Raw genomic sequence first — 19,489 nt, forward strand, 5'->3', positions numbered from 1 at the left:
GAGAGTATTCCATTGCACTCCTAACTTGTGCCTTGTAGATAGTGGGCAGGCTTTGTGGGCTCAGGAGGTCAATTACTTGTCATAGGATTTCTAGCCTTTGACCTGCTCTGGAGCGACAGTATTAATATGGCTAGTCCAGTTCAGTTTCTGATCAATGGTAACCTCCAGGAAGTTGATTGTGGGGGATTCAGCGATGGTAATGGCATTGAATATCAAGGGGCAATGGTTAGGTCCTCTCCTGAAGAGGATTGCCTGGCACTTGTGTGGCATGAATGTAACTTGCCACTTATCAGCCCAAGCGTGGATATTGTCCAGGTCTTTCTGCATTTGGACATTGACTGCTTCATTACCTGAGGAGTTGCGAATGGTGAACATTATGCAGTCATCTGCGAACATCTCCACTTCTGACCTCATGATGGAAGGCAGGTCATCTTGTCAAAGGCAAGATGTATGGATATTCTTGATTTTAAGGTTTTAAGTCTATGTTAACACAAGCAGAAATACATTTGAAGTTGATCCTGATTAGTTATATGTCCAGATAACATTGAAGCAGAGTGTGCTGGGTTTAAATAAACCCTTTCCCTTTGAGACAGTTGCAGTAAAAAGTAGGGACAGCTTCATGAGTGGGATGAAATACTTTATTGGTCACAAAGTAGTTACATTACAAGGGGTCTACAATTCTTACGTCCATAATGTCACTAAATGCCTCCAATTACAGGATTTCAGTAATTCAAAGGGAAAGCTTCAGAGAGAAATAGGGAAGGATGCACTCAGAACAAGATAATGTTCAACCACTGATTCAACTGTTGCAGTTCAGTCATATCATCTGGGCCTCTTCCTCAGTCCACAACGACCAATAGTCCCATTTCCTTTGCACATGTGTATGTGCCATTGATGATTTCCTGATGAGCATCAGCAACAATTCTAGTCTCAGTGGCCAAGTTTTGAATAAAGGAGTCCCAGTACTAAAGTAGTTAGTGCACCGGGAACGGAGGATGTCGCCCTCTCAGCATATGTTCCATTCCCTGAACAGCACTAACTCGTTTTTGCAAAGAATTGATACTCCGCAATGTGCTTATTTAAAAGTGCCATTAATCTCCACTCTGCAAATGTATTTCGGCTCTGTGATTGGCAGAAACTAGTGCAACAGATCAAAGATGTAAACAGAAAATGGCTTAACAAAATCTTTGTTACAAAAAAATACATAATTTCATTAAGCCAACTTGTATCATGTAAAATGGTTAATGTATTGGATATGGAACAAGAAAACATGCTCTGTGATTGACTACCAATGCTATCGATATTTTGGGACAGAAAGTTCATTAAATACAACGAAGCTCAATTATTAAATGAAAACAAGATTAAAGGCACATCCAATCCTCAACAGTAAATAAAAATTTATTTGCTAACATGTTAAATCTGACAATCTAACTATTTCAATAAAATAGCATTTAAAATTAACCACTCACTGTACAACTGTAGAATTACAGAAGAAAAACTACATCAACCTGATGTATTTACAACATTAGCAAAACAATGGTTACAAGCATTATACACAACAATGGCTTTGTCAAATTGTAATAAGTCACTGAACGAAAGTACACCTCTTCCTTGCTGGTCTTTGATAAAGAAAGTATTGCACTGGTAATGACAGAAACTGTTACAAGGGCTTGGTCCCTTAATTAAATCAAGAGAAATGATTGTCTTAATTTTACAGATCTGTGAATTGATATCTTCCAAACAAGAGGTGCAATCTAGGACTTAAGTGAAACAGAACTGTGTTAATGTTCCTGAATGTTTAAAACAAGTAATTGCATCATGCCAACAGAGTAAGTCAGAATAACAATGTACCATTCTGTTTGCACAGGATTAAGCATTTTAAATTGAGTGTAACTGTATGTACAATTTTTCTATTAACAGATATTTTAGTTATGACAATAGATTACTACTTATCCAAATTCAGTGAATTCATTTTCCGCTGAATTTAAACAACATATTATATAGTCAATATTTAACCCAAATACAGGCTGAGCAGACAGACATCAAGCCACAGAAAGCTGCCAAAATATTAATTTGGACTAACATGAAATTTTAAAAAATTGACTGGGCCAATTTCAAAGTTTCCCTTCAATTTGGAGTAAGTCTGACACACAATAAGCAAAGGAAAAAAGATGACTTTGTGAGCCACTTTAAATTGATCTTCCACGTTATGCAATGCAGGACAAACAAATTGGGTGCCAGTTTAAAATGGCCATTATTTCTTCAACGAGTCATTTACTGCACAGAAATGTACCCAAATCTATAAAGTTCATTGTTTAGCGGCATGGTGGCACAGTGGTTAACACAGCTGCCTCACGGCGCCAAGGACCCGGGTTCGATCCCAGCCCCACGTCACTGACCGTGTGGAGTTTGCACATTCTCTCCATGTCTGCATGGGTCTCAACCCCACAACCCAAAGATGTGCAGGATAGGTGGATTGGCTACGCTAAATTGGCCCTTAATTAGAAAAAGAAGAATCTGTAAAGGACATGGTGACTCAGCACTGCTGAGGTAACAAGTCGTTCGTGGGTGGAAGGAGAATGTCTTGATCACTATCCGGTGGAACATGGTGGAAATCACGCATGTGTCCACATTGAATGCGTCAACAATAAGAACATTGTGCCAGAAATCCCCATCTCACTCATACCTAAAGAAAGATCACTTGCAGGAGGCAAGAGGATGGCCAGCATCTATGTAATCATACCCAGCAAACACCTTCAGGGAAAAAAATGAAAATTGGGAAGAGGAGGAATAAGGAAATGAGAACTGACCATTCATTTCATCAAATTCATCACAATAGACACAGTCTCACTAAGGTGGCACTGTAAATTTCCTGATATGTTACAGCTCTGCTGAGTAATACAGGATTAAATTACTACCAGAACAGCACTGAAGACACCCAATGCAGTTTACAGAAACAGCCTGTAAAGAGGAAGCAGATTTTCTTTGTTGAAATACTGGATTTTATGATTTTTCACATGTTTGACTCAGCTGAACTAAGCATCTTGGACATTGCACATAGGTTAAGTCACACATTTCTCAATCTACACTGCTTCAGTGAAAATGGAAAAGATGATTAATTGGGGTGATACAATGGTCTGTTCTCTAAACGGATTGGAAATCATGGAATTCTGAACTGGAATAAAATCAGATGCAGTTTCTTCACTTTGCTTATATCATCTTCCCCAATTCTAAGCCAAAAGTTACTTTAATTCACAATTTAAAACATATGTACAAATAGGTAAAACTACACTCATTCGGTATCTGCTCAGCCAGTAAAATGTTCAACATAATCCTTAAAACAATTGCAAGAAGATATTTTACATTTAAAAGAAAATAGTTATAATCATAGAATATTTACCATGTTAATACTGAACAAATTTTCAACCTAACAAAGCAGGTTAATTCCAGGAGCTTATAAGTCTAGCTTTAAGGCACTATCAACGGGCTTCAACATTTAACCAATTAACCTTATGCCCTGAGACAACTGCTTCAACACTTATCTATTGTGCAAATAGACATAATTTTTAAAAAGTTAATACTAAAACCAAAATGCTTACAAAAAGGCCTCTTGCTGTTTGTGACATAACACAGAACAAATATTAGATCAAATTAGATAGCTTTCAAATAATTCTACCCTAAATATCAGCAATTTCAAACTGAAAATGTGGAGATGTTTGGAGACTAAAATAACGTAGCCTATGGTCTGTCTTTTTCTTCATGACATGTCTGTTAGACTCCAGTTGTTCCCTTATTTGTCCAGCTCTTGACAGCTCTCTGTGTCAATTGGTATTGTTGCAGAAGCATTCAGAATTAAGTACTGTACTTGGTAAACACAAGGTTCCATGACTGCAACCTCAAGAAATGTCCATTTTATCTTTTGCCATAAAATAGTTTGAAGCAGAATACAGGCAAATTAATGTTGGAGATTTACCAATTGTTGTTCAATATAAAATACGGACGCTAATACTGTCAGCCAGTTCCAACAAGCATATGACTGTTGGGAAAAACATCATTTACTGACATAATTTGTAGGGTTTTATGTAGAAATTTGCAAGTTTCAGGCAGAATTTATAAAACATAAGTGACAAATTTGAGGTGGTTTTGATTATCAATGCAATCCCATCCTAAAAATCCACGGGATTACTTTACATTTTGCATTTGAACTCAGTTTGCGCTGCTAATGGCTGGTTTTGGAAAGTAAATGTAAAATTGAACTATTGATTCAACAGAAGAACAAACACAATCTGGACCATTTCAGTGAACGACATTCAAGCTGTCTTAGAAGCAACACAAAAAGCATAATACCATAGGGGGCATTATAATCAAGAGAATTTTTACATGGTTCGTTCATTGAAAAAATGAATCATTAACAGTACAGGATATGTCAGGAGCTCTGGAAAAGCAGAATGATCGAGAGCCTTCTGTAGCCACACAACATATGATAGCTGTGTATACAGTACTGTAGATGGTCTCAAGAGTACCTTATGTAATGAGTACTTTATAAAAGAAACAGATACAGCTTCTCTGCTAACTCAACAACCTATTTGCATAGTATCTTCGACTTCAGTCAGGCAGTTAATATCTGAAAACAAGGCCCGTGCATTGTCATTAACTTGAGATGTAAATGTAAATCAGTAGAATTCCAATGCTGAGAAAAGGTGTGCTCAAACCCATTACTAAACTGCCACAAACCAAAGATGTAAAATGCCATGCATGATTTGGCATTTGCATACCTAAAGTTCTTAATTTTGTAGCTGTTCTATAGGTTGCTATAACAATATTTCCAGGAGCTGACGCAGAGTGGGACAGTCAACTATCACTGTGCTATTAATGGAAATTTGGGAAACACAGCAGTTCTGTTTCAGTGCTGCTTGCTATAACTGCCGTTGTATTGCTGTGCATGCACAGACACCCCAAAGTTTGACTGTAACAAAATACAGACACAACAAAACTGTACAATGTCTAGCAGCGCTAGCTCTCTGGAAATTATCAGGCAGTCTTTGCAAAGAAGTAACTTTCATAAGTCTCCATCGGAAGGTGGTTGACAGAGCCGGTATAGTCTAAGAGGAAACAAAAAGAAATTAGCAATGAAGTGCATTTTCGAATTTACGATCTATGTTATTCCAATGGTAAAAAAAAATAATAGCAATACATTCCTTCAATAAGTGGAGGAGATAAGCACAGTCCAAGCTGGTCTTTGAATTTTCGGGCCTTCAGCACAGCTGATTATATACTGCGCAAGTTTTAAACACATAACACTGAATAAGACAAGAGGTGAAACTGCTCTTTGGTACTAGATTTCTGCATTGTTAATCTAATTGCCTAATGAAATCAGGTCATATCCCAGGCTTGTAATTACGAAGATCAAAGACAAATAACTACACACATACGGAGTCGTAGAATGGTTACAACACAGGTCATTCGTCCCATCATAACTGTACTGACCCTCTGAAGAAGCAATTCACCTGCTGCCATGGCCCTGCTTATTCCCCATGGTCCTGCAAAGCTTTCCTTTTCAGTAAATGATCCACCACACGCTCAAGCAGTGCAATCGAGATCCCAGCCACTTGCTGCATGAAAAAGACTTTTCTTGTGTCGTCATTGCTTCTTTTGTCAATTACCTTAAATCTCGTGTCTCTGGTTCTCAATCTGTCAACTAATGGTAAGTTTCACCTGATCTACCCTTTCTATGTAACTGAAGTCCTTCATCTCTGGAACCATCCTTGTGAATATTTTCAGCATTTACTCTGTTGCCTTCGTATCTTTCCTAAAGCTTGGTGCCAGAACAGGATCCAACAGTACAGGTAAGGCCGAATCAGTGTTGCATAAAGGTTAAACATAATCTTTGGGCTTCTGTACTCTATGCCCCCATTGATAAAGATCAGAATGCTGTATGCTTTCAACCTGCAACCATGCACACATACACCCAGGGCCCTTAGCTCCTGCACTCCTGTAGAATTGTAACCTCTATTTATATTATTTCTCTTCATTCTTCCTACCAAAATGAATAATCACACTTCTCTGCATTAACTTTAAGCTGCCACTTGTCCACCCACTTCACCAACCTGTCTACATCCTGTTGAAGTTCAATGCTCTCCTTGTCATGGTTCATAATACTTCTCAATTTTGCATCATCCTCAAATTTGAGCCTGTGCATGAAGGTCTAGGTCATTATTACACATCAGGAAAAGCAGAGGTCCTAACACCAACCCCTGGGCAACTTCACTTTCAACCTTCCACCAGGCTAAAAGACAACCATTCATCATTATTCTTTGCTTCCCGTCACTCCATCCATGCTGCTGCTGTCTTTTTTATTCCATTAGGTCTAACTTTGCTCACAAGTTTGTTGCTCTGGAAGCCCATGTACACCACATCAACAGCATTACCCTCATCAGCCCTCTTTGTTCGCTCAAAAAAACTCCAGCAAGTTAGTTAGTTTTAGGGGGAAACACAATTTCCCCCTAAAAAAAGGCTTGCTTTCCTTCATTAACCCAATTTGCCTAAGTGACTATTAATTTTGTCCCAAATAATCATTTCTAAAAGTTTCACCAAGGTCAGCCTGCACTTGCTTGGTTTACCTTTACACCCTTTTTTGAAGGGTGCAACATTTGTCATTCTCCAGTTGATTGGTACCATCCCAGAATCTGGATCCCAGGAAGACTGGAAAATTAATCGCCAGCGCTTCTGCAATTTTCACTTTCACTTCTTTCAGTATGCTTGGATGAATCTCACCCGACCCTGGTGCCTTATCAACTGTAAGCACACAGAGCCTATCCAATACCTCTGCCATATCAATTTTAAACGCTTCAAGTGCCTGAACTAACTCTTTTAGCACAACATATTCTTCTGTGATAAAGAACAGATTCAAAGTATTAATTTAATACCTCAGCCATTCCCTCTGCCTCCATGTGTAAATCCCTTTTGGTCTCTAATAGATCCTATTCCTCTTCTTGTCATGCTTTTACTATATTTATGTACTTATATAAGACTTTTGGATTCCCTTTCATGTTAGCTACCAGCCTCATAGCCTCACTTTGCTTTTTAAATCCCCATGTGAACCTTCTATATTCGGCCTGGTTCTCAATTGTTTTATCCACCTGACATCTGTCATAAGCACACTTCTTCTGCTTCATAATTTCTAACTCTTTCATCATCCAGGCAGCTCTGGATTTTTTTTTTGTTACCTTTCCTCTTTGTGGGAATATTCCTTGACTATATTTGAACTCTCTCGTCTTAAAATAGAGCCCATTGTTCAGTTACAGTTTTGGCTGTTAATCTTTCATTCCAACTAATCTGGGCCATATTTTTTCATACACAGTGAAGTTGACTTTCCTGTAGTTAATTATCTCTACTTGGATTGTTTCTTGTCCTTATCCATAGCCAACCATTGATCTTTAAATGTTCCCCTGCCAACACTCGATCCACTTGGCCCACCTCATTCCTGAGAACCATGTCTATTGATGTCTCATTTCTTGTTGGACTGGAAACATACTGCTGTGGAAAATTCTCCTGAACAGAGTCGAAAACCCTTGCCTCTCTTTGTCCTTTACACTCCTACATTCCCAGTCTATGTTTGGAAAATTAAAGTCCCCCATTAAAAAAACAACTCGATAATTCTTGCACTTCTCTGTAATTTCCTTGCAAATTTGTTCCTTTACATACTTGGTGGCATATATATTACACCCAGCAATGTAACTGCACCTTTTTTGTTCCTTAGCTACAGTCAAAAAGATTGTCCTCGACCCCTTTGGGACATCATCTCGTTCTAGCTCTGCAATGCTCTCCATAATTAATTCTGCCACCCCTCCTCCTTTCCTATCTTTCTGAAAAATCTTGTATCCAGGAATACCCAGTACATGGCCCTGCCCTCCTTTAAACCGGGTCTCTGTTATCTAAACATCATATTTGCACATGGCTCTTATAGGACTGAAGGAGGAAATTTCAGAGATAAGGAGGCAAAGCCACAGGAGGATCTGAACTCAAGAATGAGAATTTTCCAAGCAAGGTGCTGCCAACATGGGGCAGTGAGCACAAGGGTGACAGGTGAACAGAACAGAACAGCGAGTTAAGATATGTGCAGCACAATTTTGAATAAGTTTATGTTTCTGAGGGTGGAAGATGGGAGGTCCACCAGGGGAGCACTGGAATAATCAATCTAAAGGTAATGCTAAATAGCTGGCTTATAATGCAGAACAAGACCAGCAGCGCGGGTTCAATTCCCATACCAGCCTTGCCAAACAGGCGCCGTAATGTGGCGACTAGGGGCTTTTCACAGTAACTTCATTGAAACCTGTGTGTGACAATAAGTGATTATTATCATTATTATTACACAGGCATGGATGAAGATTTCATTCACAAGTGAGCTAATACAGGGGAGGAAACAGACAATCTTTTGGGACAGAAAGCATTAAATGTGGTGGTAGCACAGCTCAGGGCCAAATTGGTTGCCAAGATTGCAAACTGTCAGGTTCTAGACAATGACCAGTTTGTTGCAAGGACTGAAATCAATGATTTAATCTTCCCAGTATTTAGTTGATGGTGTAGGAGGGGAATCAAGGATAGAATCTCTAAGGACGCCAATATGAATAGTGCAGGAGCAGAGACATTCGAGGAGGATGGTGTGGTCAACCATTTCAAAGACTGCCAACAGGTCCATGAAAGAGACGGGGGAGATAGTTGACAACAGTCACAGGATGTCATCGTTTGTGATCTTACGAAGGGCTGGTTGTTTAAATGTTGAGGCAGGATCGGCACTCTGATTGGAGGAGCTCAAACATAGGATTGTAGGAAACAAAGGCATGAATTTGGGAGCAACAATACACATTCAAGAATGAGAGAAAATGACACTTTGAGATACTGTGAGGAATATTTTACATTCCTAATGTTGAATGGCGAAGGTAGGAATTCTGAAAATATTGTTCCTAGCTGAACTGGAAGAACTAATGGAGTAACTTCTTAAATCTGACACATACGATATTCCTAAAATAAGCATTTATAATTTACCTTGGTACAGATTGTGGCATCTGATCCATTACTTTCAAATTTTTGGCTGAGTTTTCAACCCTCGCACCCTACAGAAATAAAAAGAACCATTGTTTTCAAATAAGGGCAATTGGACTGCACACTCACCACAACAGTTTAGAGTTTAAAACAATTAGGCACATGCCTTGAACCCGCTCAATTTGTCTTTGAGGATCTTACCTGTTTTCTCATAATGTCTGTGGCCTGCATGATACATCTAGGTAAAAGTCCATGACTCCGAGCCAAAATCACTGCTTGTTCCAGGGTTACACTTAAAGTACTCCTGAATAAAACCAAGATATCAGGACAATTACCACAGAGTTGTCACCACAACAAAGGCAAAAACATCTGAGGCACGATCTGCTCAGGTGAGGAGCAAACAACTGAGCTGATTAATACAGCAAATCTCACTAAAAAGGATCAAATCCTTTTTAATAATCCATTTCTTGCTTTTCTAAAGTAAATTCACCAGCCTAAAAGGTTTGCATTTCAGTCCCAAGGCCACATAAACTAAATGATGCCCTGCCCTCCTCCCTACAAGTTCAGAAACGTAAATCAGTTAATTGTACACCAGGAAATGTTAATGTTATTCCTACCAACATGAAAACAGACATTTATTATTGCCTGATCAAAGTGCTGAAAATATGTAGCCCTTTTTCGGAAAAGTCAGTATCTTTGTACAACTTCAGAGCTGGGCAATTACCGAAGTGTACAAAAATGCTGAAATTAGTTTGAGCAAACGTTGAACGTTGCTGTTATGTCTGGGCAATCCGGTACATGACATAAATCAGACAATGATTGTGTGGTTGGACCAACTTGAGGCTAATGCACTTTGGAATTGGCAGATACATTTGAATTGTGCACTAACATTTTCAGTGATGTCTGGTTCAGTATGGCACAGGCAATACAAATGCAGTACACTAGGACTAACTAACGTCCTTTACATGAGATCTACGATCTCTCATAAATCATACTAAACAGCACCAATATGATAACATTAATCTGTGAAACCCAATAGTTAAACTTTAAGCTCGCGTGACAGTCATGATAGAAGAAAATATAACGTATGAGAATGCAGAATAAAACAAAGGTTGCACTTTGCAAGTAAAACTGAGTGGCAAATACTCTGAAAATACTCAATAACTGCAGATCACCAGAGAATTAAAAATGTGAGGGGTTCAGTTTTGGAATGCAAGCTCTGCTGTACCAGCTGTAACATGCTGGCTTCACCACATTTCGACACAATGCTAGATAATAAAGACATAGGGCGAGATTCTCCATTTGGGAGACTATGTTCCCAACTGATTTGTGCTCTCAGATCAAGAAGCGATTCCTAATCCTTAGCCATGCAAATTTATGCATGGGAAGGACTGCAAGGGATAACCAAAGGAATTCCGCTATCTGGATACTATTTTGAGCAGGCAGCCGATAGTGAGGTCCTGTGGCTGGCCATCTCCGCAGTGTCGCAATTCAGCCCCCACCCTCGGATTTTCTGGATCCCTCCCTTCCAACCCATTCCCTCCCACAGAGCCCCCCTAAATAAGGAGACCCTCCAAATTCCCTTAAATAAAGGGACCACTCTCCAGATACTCCCTTCAGGAGTTACCCCTTTAACTCACCGCGAGGTTCACCACATCAAGGCCAGATTTGCCCATACCTGGAGTAATCCTCGGCCACGTGATTCACGGCCAAGAGGACCGGAGAATCACGCGGGCCCAGAGAACATGGTGCCTGATCCACTAAATGGATGCCGATGTGTCTTAATGATCCATTTACATCCTCCTGCTGGCGTGGGACACGAACCATGATCCCACCACCAGCGGGAGGGCCAGAACAGCGTAAACAGATCAGCACCGCTTTCTGCACGAACGTGGGATTCTCCGCCTCACCGGGAACCCCGCTGCCGGTGGCACAAGGTGGAGAATTTCACCCTAAAGACACATCCAGGTGATGTTTTAAAAACCAGGTAGGTCAGAAGATTTCACTTGGACTAAGTCTATACTAAAGAACAAACTTAGTGACATTCATACCTACAGCAGGTTCCTAAGTGCTTCATTTCCAATTAATCACTTCTGAACTGTAAGTAGACAAACAGAGCAGCCAATGTGCTCACAGCAGCTTCTCAGTGAGACAGCAGTGAGATGAATGATCATCTTTTTTTTTATTAAGTGGTTTCGGTTGAGGGAAATATGCTGGTCAAGGCACAGTTGCTCTGTTGCTCTTTTAACACTACCTTGAACAGGCAGACAGTGCCACAGTTCAACAGCTAAACTGGCACTTCAGAAAAATAAATTATTCCCATTGAGGTTTCACCACAACAACTCTCCCACCGCAAACATACACACCAAATCCGATACCAGGTTCACGGAGCTCCACACCACAGCTGGTGTTTGTTTTGCACTAGTGTACAGGTGATAAGCAGTGCCCATCACTTATTCATCTCACCAGTGGCCATCAAGGATTCTGAAAATGTGTAGCATTCACAGTGCTGCAGAACATGGGGCTCATCTCCATTGTGATTGAATTCTGCAATGAAACCCGACTGGAATTTACCAAGACTAATGGGCATCGAAGTTGGCCCATTTATCTTGCACAGGCAACGATACAAACAGCAGCACATTAAAAGTTGGAAGAGTAATTTTAATTTCCTGTCTTCTGGCCTTCCTCCACTGAGAGAAACCATCTTTTCAATCTGTGCTGCATATCACTCAGCTAATATATAACAGTGACTATGAAATCAAGATCACCATGATAGCAGCATGAGTGAGTCTCACAGATTTATTCCCCAAATGAATGTAAACATGCAACACACCCCACATCATTGGTTTCTGATATTCTGACAGTGCAAATTTTGTAGCATTCCAAGAGTGAACAAGCTTGGAATGCTCTTTTTTAACAGGAGATATATCACTTACCTTTGTATACCAGTGCTGCACATAACAATCTGACAAGCTCCAAGCCTGTTGCAGAGCTCAGACGATATCGGCAAGGTTGCTATTCCAGAAGCAGAACTGCTTGAGCTCACCGAGGATGTCGAATGCTTTGGGCCTATAGACAACTCCATCAGTCGTCGAAGTTCCTCCAACGCGTTGAGGGGACGTAGCAGCTGCATATTTTTAAAAATGAAGTGGTAAGTACAAGTCTGGTTGGTGTCAATACTTTATATGCAAGGAACGCCACTGTACTTTATGTAACATCTGGGCCCCCTTCACAAGTTTTTTTTAAATGGCTAGGTTTTTGCCTCTTGTAATGTTTAAGTCACAGCAATCTATGCAACAAGCACAGCTCAATACATTTTCATTTTCTTGCACAAAAAACTGAGTAATTACACATAATTAAAGGGACAGGAAGAGTCAGTCAACCCAGTGTGTGCGTACTGGTATTTATGTTCTACACAAGCCTTCTCCCACATCAGCCGATATCAGCATATTCTTTTGTTCTGAATATACTTGTCAATAAGAAATCATAGGCTACATGGGCTTATCTTGTGAAATGCAAGTCAAATATAGACATAACATGATCGTGCAATAATGAAAAAGGAGAACTAATAACATAGTGTGGTATGTCACTATCAAACTCGGCATGGCACGTCAAGTAGAATTTACAACTGGTTTGTTTTCATTGGAGAGAAAGATTTCTAATTACTTAAACATTCTAATTTATCAGTTTTCCGTTAAATGCAGGGTACTCGAAATCATAGAAGCTGCTCAGTTAGGAACAGGACAGTGTATTGAGACCACTAGAGATATCTTACCTGGTTTATCTTTACAGCTGTCGTAGAAGAGTCAGATGGTAAATTAGACCTTTCTAGATAAAAAGCCCTATGGAGAGATTGTTTAAAAACTTAGACCTGGATAAGTTAGGTGTTAATTATGCAGCAGAAACATTTTTAAAATCTGTTTATAACACAGCTTATCCCCAAATCTGGATAGCCAGGTAACCTACATCAACAGATCAGTCATGGCTACTTTTCCTTTCACATCTTTCTGGTGAATTATTGTCCTCACGAAGATAAAGTATGTCAGTGTGAGAAAATGTGTTGGAATTTTCTTCAAAGTGCAGAAGTAAATCTCCCAAATGCTGTCCTAATATGCCTTAGTACCAACCCGAGAATTCTTCTTGCGCCATTTTTAGGTGCTTCTATTTTGTTCCCTCGAATAACCGTGGTCATCACCAAAACCTGCTTGCCAAGGTTGGAATTCCAGCTTAGGTTAGGATGGGGGTGAGGGATATGTCTGATTTTCTTTTCTATTTGTTCATAGGTTGCGAGCATCACTGCAAAGCCAGAATGTATTACCCACCTCTAACTGCATTTGAGAATGTGGTGGTGAACCACCTTCTTGAATCATTGCAGTCAACATGGTGCAGATACACTCAACAGTGCTGTTAGGGAGGGAGTGCCAGGACTTTGGCTCAGGGACAGGGAAGGAATAGCGATGTGGTTCCAAGTGAGGATCATAAGTGACTGATGCCCAACGCTACGTTATCATATTACCAAGAAACATTTGTAATCACTTTGAATCTTGCTTTCCCTCTTAATTGCAAAGAAAGCTCAGTCTTTTTAACGTGAAGTGGAATACAAATATCTAAATTTTATCCAACATGTACTTTTCCATGTTGTATGCAATATTACCAGAAGGATTAAATGCAGATCAGAATTTGCACCACCTGGTCCCTAAACCAAAGGATCTTGGGGTAGATTTGGTTGAATCTCTTGATATGATCAGAATACTTTCAAGGAATGAACTTCCAAAAAATTTATTTTTTGTAAATTCACTCTGTACGTAATTAGCTTACCTGAGTTTTCGATAATAATGTTTAACTTTTTCCAGAGAGGCTGAATTGATCTGTTGTTGAAATTCTTCTGCTGAAACATTTTCTGGAGAACATTGGTTCTCAAGAGCTACAGAATAAAAATGCAATTATTACTATCTTGGTCTAGAATCGTGTTGTGGTTGCCTGAAATATAGTCACCATACAAAACCACTCGTGAAGAGCAAAAAACAAGCCTTCCAGGGATGATAGCAAAATGCTATACTTCAGAATACTATTACATCAAAGAGCAATAATTGAACCACGAAGATGGATATTGATTTTTTTTCTTCAATTCAGATTGGTTTTACTCAAATCATTCATTACAAGGTCTTAATGAATGCAAATTGTTACCAAGTATCAGTTTACTCTTTACAGTAAGTAATGTTTCACTCAATCCAGAGTTGGCCAATTTGGTTTTAAGCAACTTCATGCACTAGATAGCATTCGGTTGCAATTTAAATTCATGGTTTACAAAGAAGCACACTTCAAAAGCAGTGACAGATTACAATTCAAATGCAATTCATGATCAGAGAAAAAATACACTAATAGCACATATCCGATGACATTAAGCATTTAATACATACAAGGGAGAATTTAAGAAGAAGCGTAATATGTACATTACAAAAAACATTTTGCTACATTATACTTACACAAAAGAATAACTGCAGTGCTTATATGAAAGCAATTTTACCTTGAGTGAATAGCACTGTGTGTAGCTTCAAATTTCCCCCATTCTGAAACTTAGAAGGCAACTCTGCAAAGTTATGGCTTTCGAGGTAAAAGATAACTTTCAGTGCTTGCCGGCTTCCATCAACATGATAAGTGATGGAGCTGTCTGCAAAATAAAATCAAAATCAACACTTAGGAACCATATTGGTATGAAATGTTAAAGTTACATATTCTTGCAGATTCTTCCTTCTTAGGCCACTGAAACAACCAAGGGTGGTTGTTAAACCCCAAAAGGCAGCAGTTCCTTTAGACAAAGTAAAAAAAAACAACTCGCATGTATTCTTCAAAGTGTGCTGGGAAGGAACTGCGGGCATAGAAACAAAGAAAATAGGAGGAGGATGCCATTTGGCCCTTCGAGCCTGCTCGGCCATTCATTATGATCCTGGCTGATCATCAAGTTCAATATCCTGATCACGCTTTCCGCCCCCCCCCCCCCCCCCCCCCCCCCCAAATGTCCTTTGCTCCCTTCATCCCAACTGCTATATCTAACTGATTCTTGAAAGCATACAAGGTTTTGGCCTCAACTACTTCCTGTAGTAACGGATTCCACAGGCTCACCACTCTCTGGGTGAAGAAATTTCTCAACTCCATCCTAAATGGTCCACCCCATATCCTCAGACTGTGACGCCCCCCCCCCCCCCCCCCATCATCGGGAACATCCTTGTTGCATCTACCCTGTCTCGTTCTGTTAGACTTTTATAGGCTTGTATGACATCCCTCCGCATTCTTCTGAACTCCAGTGAATACAATCCTAACTGACACAATCCCTCCTCATACATCAGTCCCACCATCCCAGGAATCAGTCTGGTAAACCTTCGCTGCACTCCCTCTAGAGCAAGAACATCCTTCCTCAGGTAAGGAGACCAAAGCTGCACATGATATTCCATGTGTGACATCACCAAGGCCCTGTATATCTGCAGCAAAAGATCCCTGTTTCTGAACTTGAACCCTCTCACAATAAAGGCCAGCATACCATTTGCCTTCTTTACTGCCTGCTGTACCTTCAGTGACTGGTGTACGAGGACACCCAGACCTCACTGCACATTCCCCTCTCCTAATTATTGGCCATTCAGATAATGGTCTGCCTTCTCGTTTTTGCTACCAAAGTGAATAACCTCATATTTATCCAAATTATACTGTATCTGCCATTCATTTGCCCACTCATTCAACTTGTCCAAATCACACTGAAGGATCTCTGTATCCTCCTCACAGCTCACTCTCCCACCCAACTTGGTATCATTTGCAAATTTGGAGATATTACATTTTGTTGCTTACCTAAATCATTAATATATATTGTGAATAGCTGGTGTCCCATCACCGATCCCTGCTGTACCCCACTAGTCACTGCCTGTCAATTTGGAAAAAGACCCGTGGCTAACCAGTTTTCTATCCATCTCAGTACACTACCCCTAGTCCCAGTGCTTTCATTTTACACACTAATCACTTATGTGAGACTTTGTCAAAAGTGTTCTGAAAGTCCAAATAAACCAGATCCGCTGGCTCCCCTTCATCAACTCTACTAGTTACATCCTTGAAGAATTCCAGTAGATTTGTCAAGCATGATTTCCCTTTCATAAATCCAAGCTGGCTCTGTCTGATCCTGCCACTATTTCCTAAGTGTTCTGCTATAAAATCTTTGATAACGGATTCTAGAACTTTTCCCACTACCAACATCGGACTCACTGGTCTATAAGTCCCTGTTTTCTCTCTACTTCTCTTTCTAAAAAGTGGAGTGACATTAGCTACCCTCCAATCTGTAGGAACTGTTCCAGAGTCTGTCGAATCCTGAAAGATGACCATCAATGCATCCACTATTTCTAGAGCAACTTAATTTCTTTAGGATGTAGATTATCAGGCTCTGGAGATTTATCAGCCTTCAATCTCATCATATTCCATAACACCATTTCTCTACTAATATTGATCTCCTTCAAGTTCCTCCCTCTCACTAAACCCTGTGACCCCGACATTTCTTATTTGTGTCCTCATTTGTGAAGACAGAACCAAAGTATGTATTTAGATGCTCAGCCATTTCTTTGGCCTCAATTATACATTCCCCTGTTTCTGACCGTAAGGAACCTACATTTGTCTTCGCCAATCTTTTTCTCTTCACGTACCTATAGAAACTTTTTAGTCAGTTTTCATGTTCCCTGCAAGCTTACTCTCGTACTCTATTTTCCCCTTCTTTGCTGAATTCTAAACTGCTGCCAGCTGTAGTTATGGGTGATTTTAATCTGCATATAGATGCGCAAATCAAATTTGCCACAATACCGAAGAGGAGGAATTCCTGGAGTATATACGGGATGTTTTTCTGAACCAATACGTTGAGGAACCAAATAGAGAACAGGCCATCCAAACTGGGTAATGCGTAATGAAAACTGAATCATTGGCAATCTAGTTGTGTGAGACCCCTTGGGAATGAGCGACCATGATATGCTAACATTTTTCATCAAGGTGGAGAGTGACGTAGTTGATTCTGAGACGCGGGTCCTGAATTGTAATGAAGGAAACTACGATGATATGAGGCAAGAGTTGTCTAGGATCGATTTGGGAACGTTACTTAAAGGGCTGACAGTGGATAGGCAGCATTCAAGGAGCGCAGGGAAATTGAAGATAGTATTCGATCCAAGGAAAAAGCATAAAAATTGGTGGGGCGGCACTGTGGCTAGCACTGCTACCTCACAGTGTCAGGGACCCATTTTTGGTTCTGTCCTTGTATAACTGTGTGGAGTCTGCACATTCCCTCCGTGTCTGCGTGGGTTGCCTCCAGCGGCTCTGCTCCACAGCCCAAAGATGCGCAGGTTAGGTGGATTGACCATGTTAAATTGCCCATTAGTGTCCAAAAAGGTTAGGTGGGGTAATGGGGATGGGGCGGAAGGTTGGGCCTGAGCAGGGTGCTCTTTCAGAGGGTCGGTGCAGACCTCGATGAGCCGAATGGCCACATTCTGCACTGTAGGTATTCTATAATTTTATCAAGGGCAATTAGGGATGGGCAACAAATGCAGGATTTGCCAGCAATGCCCACATCCCCAGAGTTGAAACGGGCATTTATTTAAACGAGAGTCTGAGAAGGTCAAATGGTGGGAGATGTTAGGGGTGAATTTCCCCAGTAATATATTCGGAAGCCTTTTAAAACCTTGAGGTAAGGTGATCCCCAACATGATGTTTTCATCCCAGAATAGAAAGTCCAGCAACAGTGCAGTCCAATGGAGCATGTTATATATTTAAATGTCAAAGGATTGCAGCCTAAAAGCTTTGGGGAGGAGGCCTTCTGTTTACTACCTAAAATTAGACATTGTACATATAGATCGACATATCCACTACTGGCACTTTTTCCATTTCTGGAAGCAAGGAGGTAATATTTCAGAAGTCTATTTCACAGTAAAAATAGGCTTTGATACTACATTACAAGCAATTCACTCCCATGGAGTACGATGAAACTTTGCCAAAGTTGAGCTGCGCTTGTTGATGAAACTTTCCACGGACAACATCCACATAGAAGGGGAAATTTAAATCTGCTTATTTAAACAACAAAAACTGCAGCCATTAAAGTCCTCTTGAAAAAGCAAAGTGCCACAGACCATGCAAATATTTGCTGGAAAAGATCAACCAGTATGAACCAAATATATGTAAAACATTCCGCAGGACATTTGTTTTTCAATGGTGCAATAAGTGATAGCTACTGCTGAACAGAATCTGTGGTACTGATTTTTTTTAAAACAAGTGCGGAGTCTCAATCCCTCAGAAGAAAATGCTAATTTCTTACCTCCCCACCTTATTCTCATCTTATTGCCCCAATCTCTATTTTCCTTCCTATGTTTTAAATAAACCTTGGCTTGCAGTTTGTGCCTCAGTGATGACACTTCAATCCGATGTATTGAAAAGCACCGTTGCTGCTCAAGCTACTCACAGATGCTACAGATCACCTCTAGAGGGCGGCACATTGAAACAGATGTCGATTGAATGGAATTCTCCACTGACCAGCCACGAAAAGTCTGTGTATGTGATGTGAATGGTGAAAGCTGTCACTTCATCACTGAGAAGAAGGTCTGAGCCATGGATGGCATGTATATTTAATGCCAAAAAATGACAACTTGAATGATCCAAGGCATTTTTAATGTGCAATTTGGGCAGCAACTTGTAGCAAAGAGATAACCCATGAGCTGCAAACGCCATAAATTGCTGAACAATTTGTGTCCCTGACATTATATAACAGCATCTTACTCTTATCCACCCTGTGATTTTGATGAGATTTCCACATCTGCAGATTAATTGGCCATTAAATGTGCCAGTGGAAGTTAAAACTGTGGTAGATTCTTAATCCTTGGTTTAATTGTTAGTCGGTAATAGATAATAGAATTTTTCATTTGACCCTAGTCCAGATTTAGTAATGAAAATAATTCATCGTAGTCCGTTTTCATTAGTCGTAAACAGGGAATATTAAGGGATGTTTCAAACCAGTGTACTGTGCAGTCGGCATATAAATCTTTCAATATTAAGCAAATGCCCATTGCTGAAAACTTACTTTCATTTCAGCAACTGATTACACAATGAATATGCCCTCAAAACTATTCTCTCTGGATATTTTAGTATTTCAAAACCAGAAATTTTGAAACAAACCTTTTTCCCCCCCAAGTGCTGAGCATAAAATTCATTATTGCCGGCAAATTGCTCAACTTCAAAAGTTTTATCTTTATGCTCCAAAGTTTGGCCTTCACAATAATCCAGATGCATTACATAATCCAATTTTTAAAAGTACACTTTAGAGTGGATTGATGTTGATTCTTGCTTCCTTTGGTGATTACTGGGCATGCACATTTATGTAAAAGTAGCTGGAGTTCAATATAATAAATTTAATGTGGAGGCACTGATTCAGCCAGCCTCA

The 19,489-nt window shown here is 40.0% G+C and overlaps 1 protein-coding gene across 1 annotated transcript in view; it reads right to left on the reverse strand.

The window, feature by feature from the left end:
• Positions 1 to 620: 620 nt before the first annotated feature.
• Positions 621 to 19,489, reverse strand: part of prex1 (phosphatidylinositol-3,4,5-trisphosphate-dependent Rac exchange factor 1) — a 273,537-nt gene continuing 254,668 nt past the window's right edge. The window contains exons 34-40 of the mRNA XM_038803244.1: positions 14,570 to 14,713; positions 13,861 to 13,966; positions 12,818 to 12,884; positions 11,979 to 12,169; positions 9,244 to 9,346; positions 9,046 to 9,113; positions 621 to 5,102 (exon numbers count right to left, since the gene is read on the reverse strand). Coding sequence (XP_038659172.1) covers positions 5,060 to 5,102; positions 9,046 to 9,113; positions 9,244 to 9,346; positions 11,979 to 12,169; positions 12,818 to 12,884; positions 13,861 to 13,966; positions 14,570 to 14,713 — 722 coding nt within the window. The 3' untranslated portion in view covers positions 621 to 5,059. The remainder of the gene's footprint in view (positions 5,103 to 9,045; positions 9,114 to 9,243; positions 9,347 to 11,978; positions 12,170 to 12,817; positions 12,885 to 13,860; positions 13,967 to 14,569; positions 14,714 to 19,489) is intronic.

This window comes from Scyliorhinus canicula, chromosome 7, assembly GCF_902713615.1.
Source record: "Scyliorhinus canicula chromosome 7, sScyCan1.1, whole genome shotgun sequence".
NCBI lineage: Eukaryota > Metazoa > Chordata > Chondrichthyes > Carcharhiniformes > Scyliorhinidae > Scyliorhinus > Scyliorhinus canicula.